Source organism: Cnephaeus nilssonii, assembly GCF_951640355.1.
Source record: "Cnephaeus nilssonii genome assembly, chromosome: 1".
In the NCBI taxonomy this organism is placed as follows: domain Eukaryota; kingdom Metazoa; phylum Chordata; class Mammalia; order Chiroptera; family Vespertilionidae; genus Cnephaeus; species Cnephaeus nilssonii.
The window spans coordinates 24,132,844-24,152,486 of record NC_137072.1 but is presented as its reverse complement, the minus strand read 5'-3'; the positions used below and the strand labels follow the sequence as shown (position 1 = coordinate 24,152,486).

Here is a 19,643-nt window from a genome sequence, read left to right as displayed (position 1 = left end):
AGGCTGGCCACACCCCCTTCAGAGTGGGGGTCTTCACTGGGGTGCCTGGCCAGCCTGGGTGAGGGGCTGATGGCTATTTGCAGGCTGGCCAAGCCCTCCAGAGGGGACCCTTACCCCATGGGGGTGTGGCCAACCTGGGTAAGGGGCTGAGGGCCATTTTCAGTCTGGCCATGCCCCCCAGTGACCCTGGCTCCCAGCCCCTCCTTGAGCGGAGGCGAGGACTGGCTGGATGCCTGGGTTGCCCTCAGAGGAGGCCATGGCAGGCCGGGGGCAAACCCAAGCCTCCTGCTCACTCCAGCCCCATGGCTGCCGCCATCTTTGTTGGGTTAATTTGCATACTCACTCCTGATTGGCTGGTAGGCGTAGTGGAGTGATGCTCAATTTGCATGTTTCTCTTTTATTAGTGTATTTTTATGGTTATTTAAAATTTTTGACATATATCTTTAATATTAAATTTCTTTGATAATACGTTTAATATTAAATTTCTTTGATAATATGTTTATCACTTTTTGGAATAGAAGGAACTTATTATAATTTAAATTACCATTTTTAACCCTCCCCTTTTCTTTTCTTTTTTCCCCCATTACCATTCATACCCCTATACCTTCTTCCACCTTTACCCACCACCCTTTTTAGGTCTTGAATTATAGTTTAATATTTTAAAAAATATTTTTAAGTAAATATCATTTGAAGCTATTATGTTTTCAACTGTTACAATGATACATTTTATCATTTTCTTTAGTCACCATTGTTTCTATTATTTTATCCTCGCCCTTTCAGTTTCTTTTTTTTCTTGCAAAGGTTCACTTTTTAAATTACTTGTGTTTTATTTACATAAGATTTGTGGTGATGAACTTGCTTAGTATTTATAAACTTTAAACATTTTTAAATTGGCCTCACACCTAAAAATAAGCTATGTGGTGATACAATTTTAAAATGAAAAACTGTTCATTTCATTTCTAACTACATGGTGATAGTCCTTTTCTCCTGATATCTACTGTAGATTTGCTTTTTCTCTATCCTTCCTCCATTCTTTCCTGATGTTTTTCTTTGTACCTACCTGCTTGTTCAGTGATTTTGTTGTAGCATTACTTAGTTAGCTCCCTGATCCCTTACCTAAGTAAGTAACAATACTAGTATACTGTTTCGTATTTCATGGCAATGCTTGGAGTCTTGCACATCCTGCCTCTTATAGCCCGAGATAGTGAGGGAAGGTATATTTCCCACCTCTGTTTATGAGCAGGTTCCCCTCCCTAGTCTTTGCTTTCATTAAGAGAATTTGACTCTTCTCCTTTAGCTTTTGCAAAATTTAAATTAGTCAAAATTCAAGCTACAACAGCCTGCTTTTTATCCTAAAGCCCATGTTCTGTGGTTTCAGCCCTGCTCATCACTTGGCATATTTTTTCCTTTTCTCTTGAGATGGCATTTGACCTGTCTTTGCCTTTGTAAAAATGTGTTTTCTATTTATCATTTCCTTGTGTATAGGTCTGAGGCAAAGTATTAACTTGTTATGCTATTTTCATTAAAGTCTAACATTTCTAATAAATAGGAGTTTCATTTAATTTAAATAGTTTTTAGAAGCTGCAGGAATATTTACTAACTTACAGAACAAGCATTTGAAAGATTATTTTTGAAAATTGAAGTTATAAATTTATGGAAATAGCTCTGTATTGTCTACATTATTGAGTTAATCAACAATCAAAATTGGTTTTAAGAATCAGATGGGAAAAATTGATTGATAATATTTTTAGGTAATAAAAAATCCACAGATTTGATGCTTTCATCTAGTTTCTTAAGAAATAGGGCATTTGAATTATATTCTGTAAAAAAAAAAAATACTCCAAATAGCCTCAGCAATCTTGAGAAAGAAGAACAAAGTGAAGGTATCACAATAGCTGATGTAAAACTATATTTCAATGCCATTGTAATCAAAACAGCCTGGCACTGGCATAATAGCAGGCATATAGTTCAATGGAACAGAACAGAGAACCCAGCAATCAACCCTCCCCTTTATGGGCAATTAATATTTGACAAAGGCAGCAAGCACATACAATGGAGTGAAAACAGTCTTTTCAATATATGATGTTGAGAAAATTAGGTACATGCAAAAGAAATGAAAGCTGACCAACTTACACCATACACAAGAATAACATCAGAATGGATAAAAGGCTTAAATGTAAATCACGAAACCATAAAAATTCTAGAAGAAAATATAGCCAGCAAAATCTCATATATCTCTCAGCAATATTTTTGGCGACATATCTCATAGGGCAAAGGAAACAATGAAGAAAATATAAAAATGGGACAACATCAAATTAAAAAGCTTCTGCACAGCAAGGAAACTATCAATAAAATGAAAACCCATTGAATGGTAGAACGTACACTGAGTGGCCAGATTATTATGACCACCTGACGTTTGTAGGCAAATTAGCCGTACACTGCATAGTATGGGATATGGAAGCCGAAGGCCTGTTATAATACCTTTGCTGTCTGCAGTTACCAAGAGAAAACGTCTCCAATTCACACAGGAACACAAGGATTGGACAGTCGAGCATTGGAAAAAAGTCATGTGGTCCGATGAATCACGTTTCCAGTTTCATCATGCAGATGGCAGAGTGAGAATTTGGTGGAAACAGCATGAAAGCATGCACCCCACATGCATAAGTACAACCCTTCAAGCTGGTGGGGGCAGTGTTACAGTTTGGGGCATGTTTTCCTGGCAAGATTTGGGCCCTTTAATTCATCTGGAACAACATCTGAATAGCAAACATACCTAAGCATCATTGCTGATCAAGTTCATCCTATCATGTTGATGGCATATCCCAATGGAGGTTGCTTCTTCCAACAAGACAATGCGCCATGCCACGGTGCTTGTATAGTGCAGGAGTGGTTTCAAGAACATGAGGGAGACTTTACCTTGCTTAGGTGGCCCCCACAATCACCAGATCTCAATCCAATTGAGCATTTGTGGGATGAAGTTAAAAGAGCCATCTGACAGCTGGTTCTACAACCATCAAATCTCACAGAACTGGACAGTGCTATTCATCAGGCATGGTGTCAGATTCCTTGCATCACCTTTCAACATCTCGTGGAATCAATGCCAAGAAGAATCGCCCCAGTATTGAAGGCAAAAGGTGGCCCAACAAAGTACTGATGGGGTTGTCACTGGCCACTATGTAATAATCTGGCCACTCAGTGTATATTCCACTAATACACCTGATATGGGGTTAATTTCCAAAACATATAAGAAGTTATACAACTGAACACCAGAAAGAAAAACAATCCATTTAAAAAATGGGCCCGGCTGGCATGGCTTGGTGTTGAGCTTCAACCTATGAACAAGGAGGTCATGGTTTGATTCCTGGTCAGGGCACATGCCCGAATTGAGGGCTGGATCCCCAGTGTGGGGTGTGCAGAAGGCAGCTGATCAATGACTCTTTCTCATCATTGATGTTTCTATTTCTCTCTTCCTCTCCTTTCCTCTCTGAAATTAATAAAAATGTATTTTTTAAAAATTGGAAAAGGACCTGAATAGACACTTCGCCAAAAAGGACATAGAAATGTCCAAAAGACAGATGAAAAAATGCTCAATATCACTAATCAGCAAAGAGATGTAAATTAAAACTGCAATGAGATAGCACTTCACACCTTCCAGAATGGCTACCATCAATAAATCAATAAACAACAAGTGCTGGCAAGGATGTGGAGAAAAGGAAACCCTAGTACACTGCTAGGGGAATGCAGACTGATGCAGCCATTGTGAAAAACAGTATGGAGTTTCCTCAAAAATTTAAAAATGGAACTACCTTTTGACTCAGTGGTCACACTTCTGAGTATATATCCTAAGAGTCCTGAAACACCAATCAGAAAGAATATTGCACCCCTATGTTCATTATAGTGTTATTTACAACTAGAGGCCCGGTGCACGAAATTCGTGCACTGGGGAGGGTGTCCCTCAGCCCAGCTTGCACCCTCTCTAATATGGGACCCCTCAGGGGATGTCCAACTGCAGGTTTAGGCCCGATCCCTGTGGAATCGGGCCTAAACCTGCAGTTGGACATCCCTCTCACAATCCGGGACCACTGGCTCCTAACCGCTCGCCTACCTGCCTGATTGCCCCCTAACTGCTCCCTTGCTGGCCTGATTGCCCCCTAACTGCTCCTCTGCAGGCCTGATTGCCCCCAAATACCCTCCCCTGCTGGCCTGATCACCCCCAAGGCTTTTATTAGTATAGATATGACCCTGCACAGAAAATTTTACTAACCCTGCTTTACAATAGGGCTTGACGATTGAATCATTAGGACCAGACACCAAGATTTCCTTTCTTTGAATAGTGGAGGGAATACTTATCTTGTCTTTAAGTTGCCCGGAAATTAAAATGAGATAATGACTTAGAAAAGTATAAAAGCACCATATAAAGACAACTGTCTTTTTAATGAAGTGGCAAAATGAAACACTTTTTATTCTCCCCTTCCTTCCTTTACAGCTTTTATTTAAACTTTGAAATTTATAAAAATTTCACTCCAATTTTCATTTCTTTACATTCAACATTATTTTGTATTGGTTTCAGGTTTTATATTAGTTACAGAATAGTGGTTAGACAATCATATACTTTACAAAGTATTCCCCGATATTTCTAGTACCCACCTGGCATCATACCATCATTACAACACTATTGACTATATTCCCTATTTAAGTGACAATGGGTTTATAGGTTCCTTTCAGTATTTCTTTTGTGTTGCTTGTCCTTCCTTTTCTTTCTCACTTCTTCCCTCATTTTCTTTATATAGTATCTCAATTGGCCATCAAAGCTCAGTGAAGGCACTGGGACACGCTTCATCCATTTTACAGACCAGGAAACTGAGGCCAATTCCAGTTGGCTGTGGAACTTGACTCAGCACACAGAAAGCCCTCAGAGCCATGCTCTTTGCGCTTCCTAAGGGGCAGCGGCCCAGCAAACAGAACAAACCTTCCAGTCAGGCTTCCGAGCCTCTTTCTCAAGCACCTCTTCATTGTGGATGCTCCACATTCTTTCCTCTCCCCCCATTCTTTACTGCCCTCCCTTCTCCAAAGCAGGTGGAAGGCTTCCCACTCACTGCCTAGGCATGCTCTGCTATGGGGCAGGGTGTAGCTAGCTTGCTTTTGGGTCAAGGCAGGAGCAGGAGTCACTGCCTCTGAAGTGTGAAGGCCGCCTGAGCGAGGCCCATTAGCACTGGGAGTTTCTCTGAATCACATCAGTCAGTCCAATACCCTGCAGTGCAGCACCCCTCCACTGAGGTGGCACCACCCCTCAACCCCCGCCTCAGACCCCCGGGAGCAGCTGCATGGGCCCGGCTGCATGGGCCCGGCCACGCCCCCCCGGGGTGCCGATAGCCCCAGGCACCCCCGAGAGCGGCTGCATGGGCCCCGCCACGCACCCCCGGGGTGCCGATCGCCACAGGCACCCCTGGCCACGCCCCCTGGGGTGCGGATCGCCCCAGGCACCCTGGGAGCGGCTGCATGGGCCCGGCCACGCCCCCCCTGGGGTGCGGATCGCCCCAGGCACCCTGGGAGCGGCTGCATGGGCCCGGCCACGCCCCCTCTGGGGTGCCGATCGCCCCAGGCACCCTGGGAGCGGCTGCATGGGCCCGGCCACGCCCCCCCGGGGTGCCGATCGCCCCAGGCACCCCTGGCCACGCCCCCCCGGGGTGCCGATCGCCCCAGGAACCCTGGGAGCGGCTGCATGGGCCTGGCCACGCCCCCCCAGGGTGTGGATCGCCCCAGACACCCTGGGAGCAGCTTCATGGGCCCGGCCACGCCCCCCCGGGGTGCCGATCGCCCCAGGCACCCCCGGGAGCGGCTGCATGGGCCCGGCCACGCCCCCCCGGGGTGCCAATCGCCCCAGGCACCCCTGGCCACGCCCCCGGGGTGCCGATCGCCCCAGGCACCCCGGGAGCGGCTGCATGGGCCCGGCCACGCCCCCCCGGGGTGCCAATCGCCCCAGGCACCCCTGGCCACGCCCCCGGGGTGCCGATCGCCCCAGGCACCCCGGGAGCGGCTGCATGGGCCCGGCCACGCCCCCCCGGGGTGCCGATCGCCGCAGGCACCCCGGGAGCGGCTGCATGGGCCCGGCCACGCCCTCCCGGGGTGCCCATCGCCCCAGGGACCCCCGGAACTAAGAGGACTGGGCGCTGCCGTCTTGATCTTCTCAACGGCCAGATAGGCCACCCGGAGTCCCGCCCCCCAGCCTCCCGCCGGCCCAATCATGGGCATAGCGGAGGTGCGGTCAATTTGCATGTTTCTCTATTATAAGGTAGGATAGCCAAGATCTGGAAACAGAGTCCAAGTGCCCATCAGTAGATGTGGTGATAAAAAGCTATGGTACATTTACACAATGGAATACTACCCAGCTGTAAGAAAAAAGAAAATCTTACCCTTTGCAACAGCATGGATGGACCTGGAGAATATAATGCTTAAGTGAAATCAGTCAGAGAAAGATAAATACCATATGAACTCACTTATATGTGGAATCTAATGAACAAAAGAAACTGATTAACAACAAAGTAGAACCAGAGGCATGGATACATGAAACAGACTGACAGCTGTCAGGGGGATTGAAGTGGGGACTAGATGAAAGAAGATGAAGGAATTAGCCATGGAATATGTATGCATAACCCATAGACACAGACAATAGTGTGGTAATGGCCACAGGGAAGGGTGGGCAGGGGCTTGGTGGAGATGGGCAAAGCAGGGGGCACGGGGTGGAAATGGGAACAATTGTAACAGTGTCAACAATAAGAACAAAGTGAAAAATAGAATTGGTGGGATTTGAGAAGTGCACAGCAACATCCTTGTCAAGAGAAAGTGGGATTCCAGTAATACATGGCATGTGTTGCCATCACAATTACTCAGATTATCACAGATCATGAGATGAATTGCAAATAGAAGGTAAGATGCTGAGAGATAAAAATGTCTGACGTCTAAGCTCCTGGTTGTGGGCCTTCAAACTCTTAAGATTTACACCATTGCATCCCTGGTTCTCAGGCCTTCAGACTCAGATTGAATTATACCAACTTCCCTGGTTCTCCAGCTTGCAGATAGCAGACTGTGGGATTTCTCAGCCTCCATAACTCTGTGAGCCAATTCTATAATTAATATATTTATAGTTCTGATTCTATTGGCTCTGTTTCCCTGAAGAATTCTTACTAATACACGTCTGATTCTGAAATGTTTTTCTAAAAAAATATAAAAGACATATATATATATATATATATATATATATATATATATATATATATATATTCTGTCAAATTACAAAGGTTTCTTTGTAAAAAGTAGAAAAAAATAATCAAAAGGGAAAAGAATTTTGGAAAGAAGGCTGAAGAATTCTTGATTAAAGAAAAATTACATTGTGATATTTAAAAGAAAATGAAAATTTGGTGGCATTGAGATTTTTATAAGACTTGAATTTTCATTTGGGATGCATTATCAAACTTTTATTTCAGACATTTAGAACAGATTTCAATGCATTTTAGGAAATGCATGTGGAAACAAAAACCTGCCATTTGTAGTTGATGCAATCATTTCATACCTTCATATCATCATTTTAAATAAAATATTTGTGACTCAAGTCTGATTTTGAAAACTCTAGAAATACAATAATTTTGTTCAAACAGAAAGTACCTAATTTGTTTCTAAATTGCTTTCTTTTCCTTTAATTTTCAGGCTACTACATGTGGTTAGAGGCTAACCATGCTTCTTCACTTGACCATTTAGACAGCAGGGCTTATCTGAACAGCTCTGTGTGTCACTGCTGGGGCAAGAGCTGCCATTTGCAGTTCTATTATGCTATGGAAAACAGTGTCCTGAGAGTAAGTCTGTATAACAATAAGGTAAGAAACTTGCATTTATTTCAAAACCAATGAATAAATGAAATTTCTAATCTTGGCAACTTCTGTTTCTGTTTCTCAGCTATGTAGGCTTTAGGTATTCTTTAGCGTGATTTTATTTAGTATACGTTTAAAAAGAAATATTAAGAAGTTGGTTTAGGAAATACTGCCATACGCAAAAACCAATGTGATAATTTGCAAAAGCAATGTGATAATACTATATAATAAAAGGCTAATATGCAAATTGTTCCCTCCACTGGGAGTTCGATTGGGAGTTCAACCAGGGGGCAGGGTCGGCCGGCCAACAGCCTGTGGCCCCTATCCCTGGCTAGCCTCACCCCTGATCAGCCCCCCCCCCACCCCTATTGGGAGTGGCGCTGGCCCACCAACCTCCCACGTTCCCTGCTCCTCCCCCCACCCCCGGCCAGCCCAACCTGATCGGCCCCAATCAGGGTGGGCTGGCCAGACCCCACTCGTGCATGAATTTGTGCACCGGGCCTCTAGTATATCATAAAACTGTTAACATTCATAAAAATATATTAAAGAAACTATAGGTCTAATAAAATGAGCTATTTGAGAATCTTTTGTTACCTTTCTATTGAAGCTCTGATGTAATCTGTTTTGTATTTTAGATCTGTATACCATTAAAGTTCTAAATATGATGGAAGCAAATTACTCGTTCTGGTACCAGTAGACAAAATTTTAAAGGCTGGCAATTACTGATTAGATGCAGACAAATGAGTCATTTGAATGAAAGAAATTGCATAATGGGCAGAGTAAAAACTGTGGTGGTAATGCTAGCTTAAGCCTTTTTTTTTTTTTTAAACCTAACTATAACTAAAAACAAATCTCTACATGTGGGAAAATACCTGAGACACTGAGAATTTCTATTGTGAGGAAAAATTTACTTATAAATAGAAGTAAATAAATCATAGGGGTAAACAGCAATCATTCTAGAAATGGGGAACATTTGGCAATAATTGCAGTAATTCTGATATTGGAAAAAGGAAGACAGTAAAAACATCCAAATTTGTTTCTTTTGGCTCAGAATACTTTGGGTAAATCCAGTTGAAACTTGCACATGACTTCAGCTAGATTCATTTTTAACACAAATTAATTTATCATCTGCACTTATTAAGTGCCAATAACCATCTGTCAATAGCATTTTCTTCTCTTTCATCCTCAAATTTCAAAATGCTTATTAGCAAGATATTTGAAAATTCAAGACAAAGTCTTTTTCTTCCTAGTTCTATTATATCACTTCTACCTTTCCCTTTTGTGTCATTTTCATCATGTCCAGTCTTATTCTAGTTTTCTTTTCCAAGACATTCACAGAGTTCTAAAGCATAAAGTTAGATGAATACTCTCATTAGATGGCCTAATACATTTTCCTTTGTTACGGGAATGAGACACAATGTCTAGCATTCTGTAACTAGGTTATATTTTTGTAATAGTATATATTTTGCAGTAGTATTTGGCAGCATAATGCCCTGGAATCTATTTGGTATATTTCATTCAATTTGTAAAAATATCTCCCTGCTCTTTCTGTAGTTCTCCAAACTTTCCAGATACATGGGGGAAAGTTTACAAAACAAACAAATAAACAAACAAAAAGGTTAAACTTTACCCACATATGTTGTATGTTTATGTTTCAGTCATTTTTCAGTTATTGTTACCTATGTTATGTAAACCATGCCCAGATAGCCTCTATGCAATTTGCAACCAGCTAAAATTTCCAGTATCCTTCTTCAACAAAGAAATTCTAGAATAATTTTGTTACATTTATATTATAGCTAAAGGCACTTTAAAAATATATGGCCCTATGAAAGTGCTTTTACACAGCAGGTAATCCTATATAATAAAGAGGTAATATGCAAATTGAACCTCACGCCCTTGCACAAGATGGCCACCCCCATGTGGTCAAAGATGGCTTCCACAAGATGGCTGTCAGGGAAGGGTAGTTGTGGGAGATCAGGCCGGCAGGGGAGAGCAGTTAGGGGTGACCAGGTTGGCAGGGGAGGGCAGTTGGGGGAGACCAGGCCTGCAGGGAGGGCAGTTGGGGGCGACCAGACTGGCAGGAGAGGGCAGTTGGGGGCGACCAGGCTGGCAGGGGAGGGCAGTTGGGGGAGACCAGGCCTGCAGGGAGGGCAGTTGGGGGCGACCAGACTGGCAGGAGAGGGCAGTTGGGGGCGACCAGGCTGGCAGGGGAGGGCAGTTGGGGGCAACTGGCCTGGCAGGGGAGGGCAGTTGGGGTTACCGGGCCAGCAGGGGAGAGTTAAGCATTGAGCAGGCTGGCAGGGGAGTGGTTAGGGGGTGCTTAGGCTGGCAGGCAGGCGAGTGGTGGGGAGCCATCAGTCCCAGATTGTGAGAGGGATGTCCAACTGCCGGTTTAGGGATCAGGCCTAAACCGGCAGTCGGACAGCCCTTGAGGGGTCCCAGATTGGAGAGTGTGCAGGCTGGGCTGAGAAACACCTCCCCAGTGCACGAATTTTGTGCACCAGGCCTCTAGTTAATTAATATTTGATAAATGCTGAATTAGTTATTCTACATTTAAGTAAAATTTGTATCATATATCTTCTAATTTTGGGGATTATTTTAATCTGCTCTGAACACCAGTGATGGATTTTTAAAGTTTTAATATATGTAGAATAGAGTTATGAATTACTTAAAATTAGAGATATCATTTCTCTGGTGGCTTTTCGATGCTACAAGAAAAGACAGAAACAAATTGGCTTCAGATATCACCTCATATAATAAGAATACAGTTATCAGCAATCCATTTCCCACATTATAAGAACAGAAGTTTGTTAGTTGAGAACTAATCTGGTATATTAACTGGAAGCAATTAAGAGTACATCATAGAGAGTATTGACTGATGTTTGATTTATTAGTTTAACCAGTATTCTGCAAGATAGTGGTCTATTTTTTCTGACACTCTACTTGCTATATTTTATACACATAACACAAATTTGTAACAACGTACATTTAAGTCACAGGTTAATGTTTTATCACACTCTTTAAAAAGACTCCAAATCTGTCATTTACAAAATTAGCTCTTGATGAAAATGATCATTTACATCTTCCAGGAATACAATAAAGGAAAAACCCTTAAGATATGTACAGGTAAATAAAGAAATGTCTAGTGAGAATGCTGAGTTATTTTCTTTATATTCAGAGGATATAGAAGTTGAGAAATAGAAAACAGGTGAGAGGCAAGTTGTTAAATAAAAAGTTGACTCAGTAAGCTTATGTGTATAGCAGTTCTAGTTTGGGATTAGGTCTCTGTTCATCATCTATTAAGGCAATAACCATAGCAACAGCCTATCTTTTATCCTGAGGAGAGTTTCCTTGTCAGTGAGCCAAGGGCAGTGCCCAACTTGTGCTGCTTCTACATATTTTCTAAATTCCCACTGGCAAACAGGAAGAAAACAGTTAGGGCAGGGAAGACAGTGCCTTAGAAATATCTTTTCTCGTATGATAAAGTTTTTAAAGCCATAATAAACTTTCCCTGAAGGAAGGTCTTTACCACAGTATATGATCCTATCCTGCACGCAATAAAAACTAGTTAAAAATAAAATAAAATAAACCCTTGAAATTGGTTCCTTTTATTTTCTTCACTGGAAGAGGGAAGGATAAGCAGATATCTCTAAAATATGTAGTAACAAATATTTTTCTTGAAGGGTAAAAATGGCATTATTGGTGCTGATCTGGGGGAGTAAAGACATTTTTAACATTTTTATTTATTGATTAAGATCATAAAAAATTAAAATATCACTTGAAAGGCTTTTCTGAACTGGGAGTCTCTTTCACATTGACACCTGTTGAAAGTAATTAGATAAGAGTCTGTGAGGACAAAAATAAAATTAAAGTTGATTTTGTTTAGTTGGGGTTAATTATTTTTCTTTTTCATTGTAGCATGAGACAGGAAAATGTGGTAGAAAAATCTGGATTTCATACACAATATACAATTAACTTAGTATATGAAATTCCATTTACAATATAGAAAAAACTCTGCTCATTTTTCAAAAAAATGTAAATGCATTCTTCTTCCAGTAGAACAGAGGGGAATCAATTAGTCATTGTGAAAAAAGAGCACAGTTGCTCTCAGTTATTCTCATAAAATGAAAGTGAGGGGAAGTGATGAATACAGCTTGCCAAGCAGTGTCGCTAAAAGCGTCTGTGGAGGACGAGTGTCTTGATGCGGAATAACTGAAGTCGCATAGGAAATAATTAGCAAAAAAATTCTTGTGTGTCTCACCTTTTTATAACTCCAGTTCACCCTGATGTGACTATGAAAACATGTCTAACATGTATGTTTCACTGTCTGTGGGAGTCTTAAGAGTTGATATAAAAAAGTCATGGAATGAAGTACATTTTAGTAGGTTTAGGCTATCTTCTGAAATATTTAATACTTGGAAATATGTATAGAAATCAGAGGGTAAAGGACTAAGTTGAAAATAGATTCATTTTCTAGAAAATCTTGGATATGAATCAAATAAGTGAAGCCAAGTATGGAGATAAATGCTTGCAAGAGTTTGGAAAAGTGTGAATGTCATTACAACTAGATTTCACCTTCCAGTGCCATTGCCTATCTCACAGTGAAAGGAGAGCACAGAGGCATCTCTAAGCTCAGCCTAAGACATAATTTTGCCACTTTTTGCATTTCCACTCTGTTGATCTATGAAAAATTAGTGCACCCTGTAGGTAAATATTCTGAACATTACCAGGGAAATGTCAAATTAACTTGACTGTTTGATAAAATCCAAAGAAAAATATGATTATTTCAGAGCATATGAATATAGTCACCAATTATAAAGCCCAATACCAGAGGCAAAATTTTGGAGTACATTAGAGACTTTTATTGAGCATGTTACCTCATAATGCATCCTATATAATAAAAGCCTAATATGCAAATCGAATGAACGGCGGAACAACCCACCGCTATGATGCACATTGACCACCAGGGGGCAGACGCTCAATGCAGGAGCTGCCCCCAGCCTGCAGGCCCCAGGCCAGCCAAGGTGGGTGCCAGTGGGGACCCCCCAATTGCCCCGCCAGTCGCCCTGAATATCAGCCCTGATCGCTGGCCAGACCTAGGGACCCTACCAGTGCACCAATTTCGTGCACTGGGCGCAACCTGGGAAATGATCATTATACAGATGTACAATATAGTATGTTGTACATTCCATAGGTTTGGACAAATGATAATGGCATATGCATCATTATATTATCATATAGACTATTTTCACTGCCCTAAACATCCTTGCTACTCCACCTATTTGTGTTCCCCCACTTCCTTATGTTTCCTTTAAAAAATGTTATACACCCCTTTCACCAATGCTTTAGATTTCTTAGCATTTAATATCCTACAGGTAGGGTAAATTCTATTAAAATGTAATTAAGAGTGTACGTATGTAAATGTGAGAGTGGAATGTGGGGAATGAGTAATGTCTTTTTATTCTAATCAAAGGAAGAAGAAATATTTTGGACATACAATACATCAACTCACAAAAACTGGGTGAAAACAGATGTGTTAATACCAGAAGGATTGAAGACATTTAAGGTATAAAAGGGAAGAGCAAGTATTTTTTTTTTATCATGTTTCATTATTAGCTGTATAGTGGTGAATTTATCACCCATTGCTAAATTTAAATTAGCATTTACATTAAAGATGTAGACATATGTTTGGGGAAAGCGATTACCTACTTCTTTTTATTCTACCTAGACCTTCTCAGGCCAAACTTCCCCTGAGTGAAGGACTCAGAGTGAAGACTGTCTCTAGAAAACTTACATGGGCTTTTGTTGAAATTGTGCTGAAATAATTATGTGATAACATTTTCCTAAGCTTTCATATTAAATGTTTGCCCGTCATTTCTTTCTTTTCTAATATGGCAATATCACAAAATATAGTAAGTTAGTGGGATAACATTTTAATATCTGGTATTATTAATTGCTATTTAGAATTTTATTTTTGAAGTGCAGTACTTTATTTAATATTACATTCATTTTGTGTTGCATTAAAGTATATATTTATATTGGAATATAAGTATATGTGTGGCTTCTGAAAGCAATTTCATTCCTTATGCTAATGCCATATTCATACATGTCTCTAGGTGTTAAAAGGGAGAACCCAAATGACACTAATCTATAATCGTGAGATTTTTAGAATCCTGTTTACTTCTGAGGTTGGAATTTCTGAACCATAGCTTTTTTGTAGCAATCTCAGTAAAGTTGAGGTTTATAACATAGCCTACTAACTTAACATTTTGACACTATTTAAACTTTTCTAAGCTGATATCTATCTTTATAATTTCTGAAATGAGTACTAAATGATTGGAGTTTCATCTTTTTTATGTAGACTGAATGTTAAAATTTTGTTATTTAACCTCAAGATAAAACAAAGTAAAATATAAAGAAAATAATTTGGAAGTTATTCTAGGTTTCCAAATGCACATTAAATGTAAGTAGATTTTTAATAGTGGCAGATTTTGGGGACTTAAGATTAAATTTTTAAATTTTGAGACAAGTTCAAATTTTTCAATATTACAATTTCAAACTGATATTTCTACATGTCTGATTGCTTGCTGCTATGAAAATATACAGCTTTAGACACAATAACTTTATACATTTTTACTATGATACTCATTATGGGAGAGTGTGTAGAAGCTTACAAAGTTTTCTTAATGTTAGATATTTAAATTTAATATTATTTTCTAGACTAAATCATTAAATATATTTGCAAACTGAACTTGATCTTAAGTAATTCTTAACAAAGAAATAATAGTTGTTCATGTTTTTGCAAAGCAAAAAACTTATTCAGAAACTTTAAGCTGGAAGAGATATAAGAAGTTGGCTTTTATTTCTAGTATCTTATTCATATGTTAACAACATCTAGTTCACCACTGTTCAATAGAACTTCTGTGGTAATGGAAATTTTCTATATCTGTGCTTTCCAACAAGGTAGCCACAAACTGCATGTGACTAATTAAACACTTAAAATGTGGCTTGTGCCACAGAGGGGCTGAATTTTAATTAATTTAAATTGAAATATCCCAAAGTAGATATGGACTATCATATTGGACAGCAGACAATTAGTTATTTGCTATCCAGTTAGCTCTTTCTGTCTGTCTTTTCCTCTTGGTGTTGACTATTGCTCTTGGTAGAATCTGAAGGAAGATTAATACTTTGACATTGCTCTGGCGGTTGTGGCTTGGTTGGAGCATTGTCCTGTATAACAGAAAAGTGGTGGGTTCAATTCCTGGTCAGAGCACATGTCTAGGTTGCAGGTTCAATCCCCAGTTGGGGCATGTGTGGGAGACAACTGATGGGTGTTTTTCTCTCACGTGGATCTGTCTCTCCCCCCCCCCCCTCTCTTTTTCTCTCTCTGAAATCAATCTAAAGAATCAGTTATAATCAATTCCTACAAAAATATTTTGATATTATCTTACATTGGACTAGGAACATATGGTTGTTTCACTTGCTAGTATTGTATACCTTCAGAAAAGCTAGCGATTTGATTGGATAAAATGAGATTTATTTAATTTAAGTTTTGATTATTAAATATATTATTTTTTGATAAAAATTAATATATTTTTATAATCTTTAAAAAATTTTCTATTCTTCTGTTGCATCCCTTACCATTTGCCTGACATTTCTCTTCATGCATTCCAATACTACTTTCAGTATTTAAAAAATATGCATAGCTATTGCTGTGTACATAGTGACAATTCTTAGTCTTTTCCTTAAATATTAAAGAGAGAGAGCTTCAAAGATGAGACCAAGTAAATAGTTGCAGTCAGGGATATTGTCGAGGATTAAGTGGGATGCTGTACTTCACCTGATCATGGGCATAGGTGGTTTCTAAGAGGCTTCAGTGGAACTAATGTGCCTATTAATCTTATGTGTGTGGGTTAGGCTTCTCAAATAAGAACTTTGTTATCAATTGTATTTGCCTGTTCTTTAAACAGATGTTTTCTTAATAATTTAATCTCTATTATTATTACAATTAGTCTTTTTAAGAGATTATGAACTCATTTTTTTTTTCATTTTTCCCCCCACTAAAGATTATATTCGAAGGGGCTCTTTTGAGCCAGAGAAGTTTTATTGGGCTGGATCAGCTCTGGGTCTATGTGTGTGCACAGGCCGCATCCAGAAAGTCTTGCTCTGCAGGTGAATTCACTTGTGCCAATGGTCAGTGTATTGCCCAGGAATCAGTATGTGACTCTCGGCAGGATTGTTCTGATAAGAGTGATGAAGACCCGGTGAATTGCTGTAAGTGAATCAATAGTTTACTCATTAACATGCTCCAAATAATGACTGTGGTTGGATTTAAAAAACTAGAGTTTGTTTTAAGCAAGGTAAAGCTAATATGAAATAAGATGAATGTACATTCTCATTCTGAAGCTATTAGCACTGTTCCTTGCGAGGGTTTCTATGTTAGCACTAATAAAAGAGCTGACTGTATAGCAAATACTAATTCTCTGCTGTGAATTGGTGGTATTGCTAGCGCTGCAAAACCTCTCTGTTCAACAAATGAATAGTTATCATTAGTGGTGTATGTGTGTGTGTTTTCCTTAAAGAGAGAAATGGGTAGGAGAGGGAACCTCTTTCTAGTTTTCCCCTTGGAGACATACTAGTATATTATATACTAGAAGCCCGTTGCATGAAGTTTCGTGCAATAGACCTTCCTTCACCTGGCTGCCAGCACCAGTTTTCCGCCAGCAGCAGTTTTCCTCTGGCCACCCGCCGATCGGAGCGCCTCCCGCCAGCGCAATCGGCCACCCTGAGAGGAACTTCGATCGGTAGGCGCTCCGATTGGCGGGTGGCCAGAGGAAAACTGCTGCTGGCAGAAAACTGGTGCTGGCAGCCACACAATCGGCCACTCAGAGTTCCGCCACCGGCGCCTTCCGCTGGCTCCATCGGTCTTCCCGCAGTGCCGGCCGTTGGGGCCTGCGGGAGGAACGGGGGGCGGGGACTCACGAGTCCCCGCCCCCCGCTCATCCTGTCAGCCCAATTGGCCACCCCAAGTCCCGCCCCCAGCCTGCCGCCGGCCCAATCGTGGGCGTAGCGGAGTGATGGTTATTTGCATACTTCCCTTTTATTAGGTAGGATTGCTAACCTTTATAAATGTAGGACTTTTCCCTTTCTGACCAATTACGTAGGAAAAAAGGCCTAACACCTTTCTTTCAGACCTTTTATGGAGAGTCTTTGATAAGAGTGATGACAAGAAACCTAAAACTATTCAAGCCTAGTCATATTTAAAAATCTACCTAATAAAAGAGTAACATGCTAATTGAACATACCTTCACGATGCCCACCAGCCAATCAGGAGTGAGTATGCAAATTAACCCAAAAAAGATGGTGGGTTAATTTGCATATGCAGGTGCCGAGCAGCCAGGGGCATATGCATGGCGATGACGCATGTGTTCCACACCACCCCAGCCACTCCGGGCCTCTGGGCAGCGTGGGAAGGCGGAAAGGCAGCTCTGGGCTGGAACAGAAAGGCAGCTCCGGGCTGGGGCGGAAAGGCGGCTCTGGGCCGGGGTGGAAAGGTGGCTCTGGCCAGAGCAAAGGCAGTGCCAACAGCCAGGGGAAGGAAGGCCCATTCTTGCACGAATCTTTGTGCATCAGGCCTCTAGTATATATATAATTTAATCATATGATGATTCTCATATGATGTAACTTAGCAACTAAGATTCTGTGTCTCTCTTTAGAAATGATGAATTCCAACTAAATGAATACAATTCTTATATCTCAAACAAATGGTTTTTTTATTTATTTACTTTTATTTTAGCATTTTATTTTGGATATGTTTTTCCCATTTATTTTCCTGTATTGAGGTTTTATTAATTAAACAATTGGCATTTCCGTCCACAAAATATGTATATAAAAAATATTGTGTGTATGCACCAAAAAAGATGGTAGGATACATAGATCTGCATTTAAGTCAAAACAGGAGAAAATAATTTGTGAAAAAATTATTTTACTTGTAGAACTTGTTAGAGCTTTTAAAATGCTAATGTAAGTTTTGACACCTTAAAGGAAAAGTTGGTACATGTTCAAATGAAAGAAGCTTAAACCAAGAATTCAGTGCAATGTATTTATTTTTTACTAGAGGCCCAGTGCATGAATTCGTGCACCAGTGGGGTCTCTTGTCCTGGCCTGTGGGATCGGGCCAAAACTGGCTCTCCAACATCCCCCAAGGGGTCCCGGATTGTGGGAGGGTGCAGGCCAGGTCAAGGGACCCCACCGGTGCACGATCGAGGCCAGGGAGGGACGTGGGAGGTTGGCCAGCCAGGGAGGGATCACGGGAGGGCTCCAGGGCAGCCAAATCCCAGCAGCAAGATAACCTACTGGGATGGAAAAAGATGGCGACCGGCAGGAAGGTAGGGAGAGAGAGAGTGTGAGTGAGGAACCCATAGAGGAGAGTGTAGATGTGTGTGGTGTGTGTGTGTGTATGAGATAGGGTCAGTTAGATTCTGCAGGTCTTCCAAGGGGCTCCCGAACAGGGCAGCCCTAGACGGCGGAGCCCCGCGCACAAAGCGGACACTTCTCGGCGGCTGGTGCGGACGCAGAGACCACGCCATCTTGGGAAACAGAGCTGCCTGAGACGCGGATCCTGGCTTCTGACACAAACCAGGACCCTGCAGCCACCAGGGACAGAGAACTGCTATCACAGCTTCAGACAAACAAACAACAAGAATCCAGACTTCCCGGCAGATTTCCGTGAGTCAAAGAGCCTATCCCCCTCCTCGCAGGCACGCTGATAGCGCCATAGTATCTGATAGACTTGCCCCTCCCCCAAGCTGCTGAGCACCCACAGGTGCGCGGAAAGCGCCATAGTAACTGATAGACGCGCCCTTCGCCCAAGCTGCTCACAGGAGCGTGCACAGACAGCGCCATAGTAACTGATAGACCCGCCCCCAGCCCAAGCTGCCGAGCTTTGCGCAGGGACGCGCTCCCTCTTAGGGAACTTGGCGCGCGCTCGCGCACGGGACAGAAGCAGCTCCCCGTCGGGGAAATCTGTCAGTGCGCACAGAGGGCTCCCCTTCGGGGAATTTGGGGGAATTTGGCTCGCGGGTCACAGCTCCCCCTTCGGAGATTCTTAAGAGCCTGCACAGAGGGGCTTCCCTTTGGGGAATTTGGCGCGCAGGTCGGACTCCGCCCCCCTTCTGGGACTTTGGGAGAGTGCACTGAGCCGGCTCACCTTCAGGTTTTTAAGAAAGTGCGCTCTAGCCGGTTTGGCTCAGCAGAGAGAGCACACACAGGACGCAGCTCCACTTCAGGGAATTTGGCACGCCGGACACAGCTGCCTGGGATCCCTGACTCACAGCGCATTCACACTAAGAGCCAGCGACCCCAATTGTTGGTGCGTGCACACACAGGGACCCTGATTCTCAACGAGAAACCGCACAAGGCAACAGAGACTTTGACACTCGAGTCTTGGTGCAGACACAGGGAAACTCTGACTCCTGGCACATGCTAAGGATCTCATTCTCGGCACATACCAACAGTGTGGTGCAGACAGGGCCCCTGATTCTAAATGTGCACACGAGACCACACAGAACACTGGGGACACTGATCCTGGGCAAGTCTGGTTCCCACCAACCAAAGACAGCCACACGACCTAGTGTCAGAGCACTTCAGTGAAACTAGGGTGGAGCGAAGTCCCCACAGCACACAGCCCAGGTCCACGCAAACAGAAGCTTGAGCTTTCTGGTAATAGCCAGAATGGGGAAACGAAATAACTCACAGAGGAAAGAAAATGTGGAGTCG

At 42.0% G+C, this 19,643-nt stretch overlaps 1 protein-coding gene across 1 annotated transcript in view; it reads left to right on the top strand.

The window, feature by feature from the left end:
• MALRD1 (MAM and LDL receptor class A domain containing 1) overlaps nucleotides 1-19,643 on the top strand; it is a gene marked incomplete at both ends in the record, with an annotated part of 625,033 nt that overhangs the window by 67,711 nt on the left and 537,679 nt on the right. Inside the window, 3 exons of the mRNA XM_079776420.1 lie at nucleotides 7,705-7,871; nucleotides 13,339-13,431; nucleotides 15,932-16,139. Of these exons, the coding sequence (XP_079632546.1) occupies nucleotides 7,705-7,871; nucleotides 13,339-13,431; nucleotides 15,932-16,139 (468 nt within the window). The remainder of the gene's footprint in view (nucleotides 1-7,704; nucleotides 7,872-13,338; nucleotides 13,432-15,931; nucleotides 16,140-19,643) is intronic.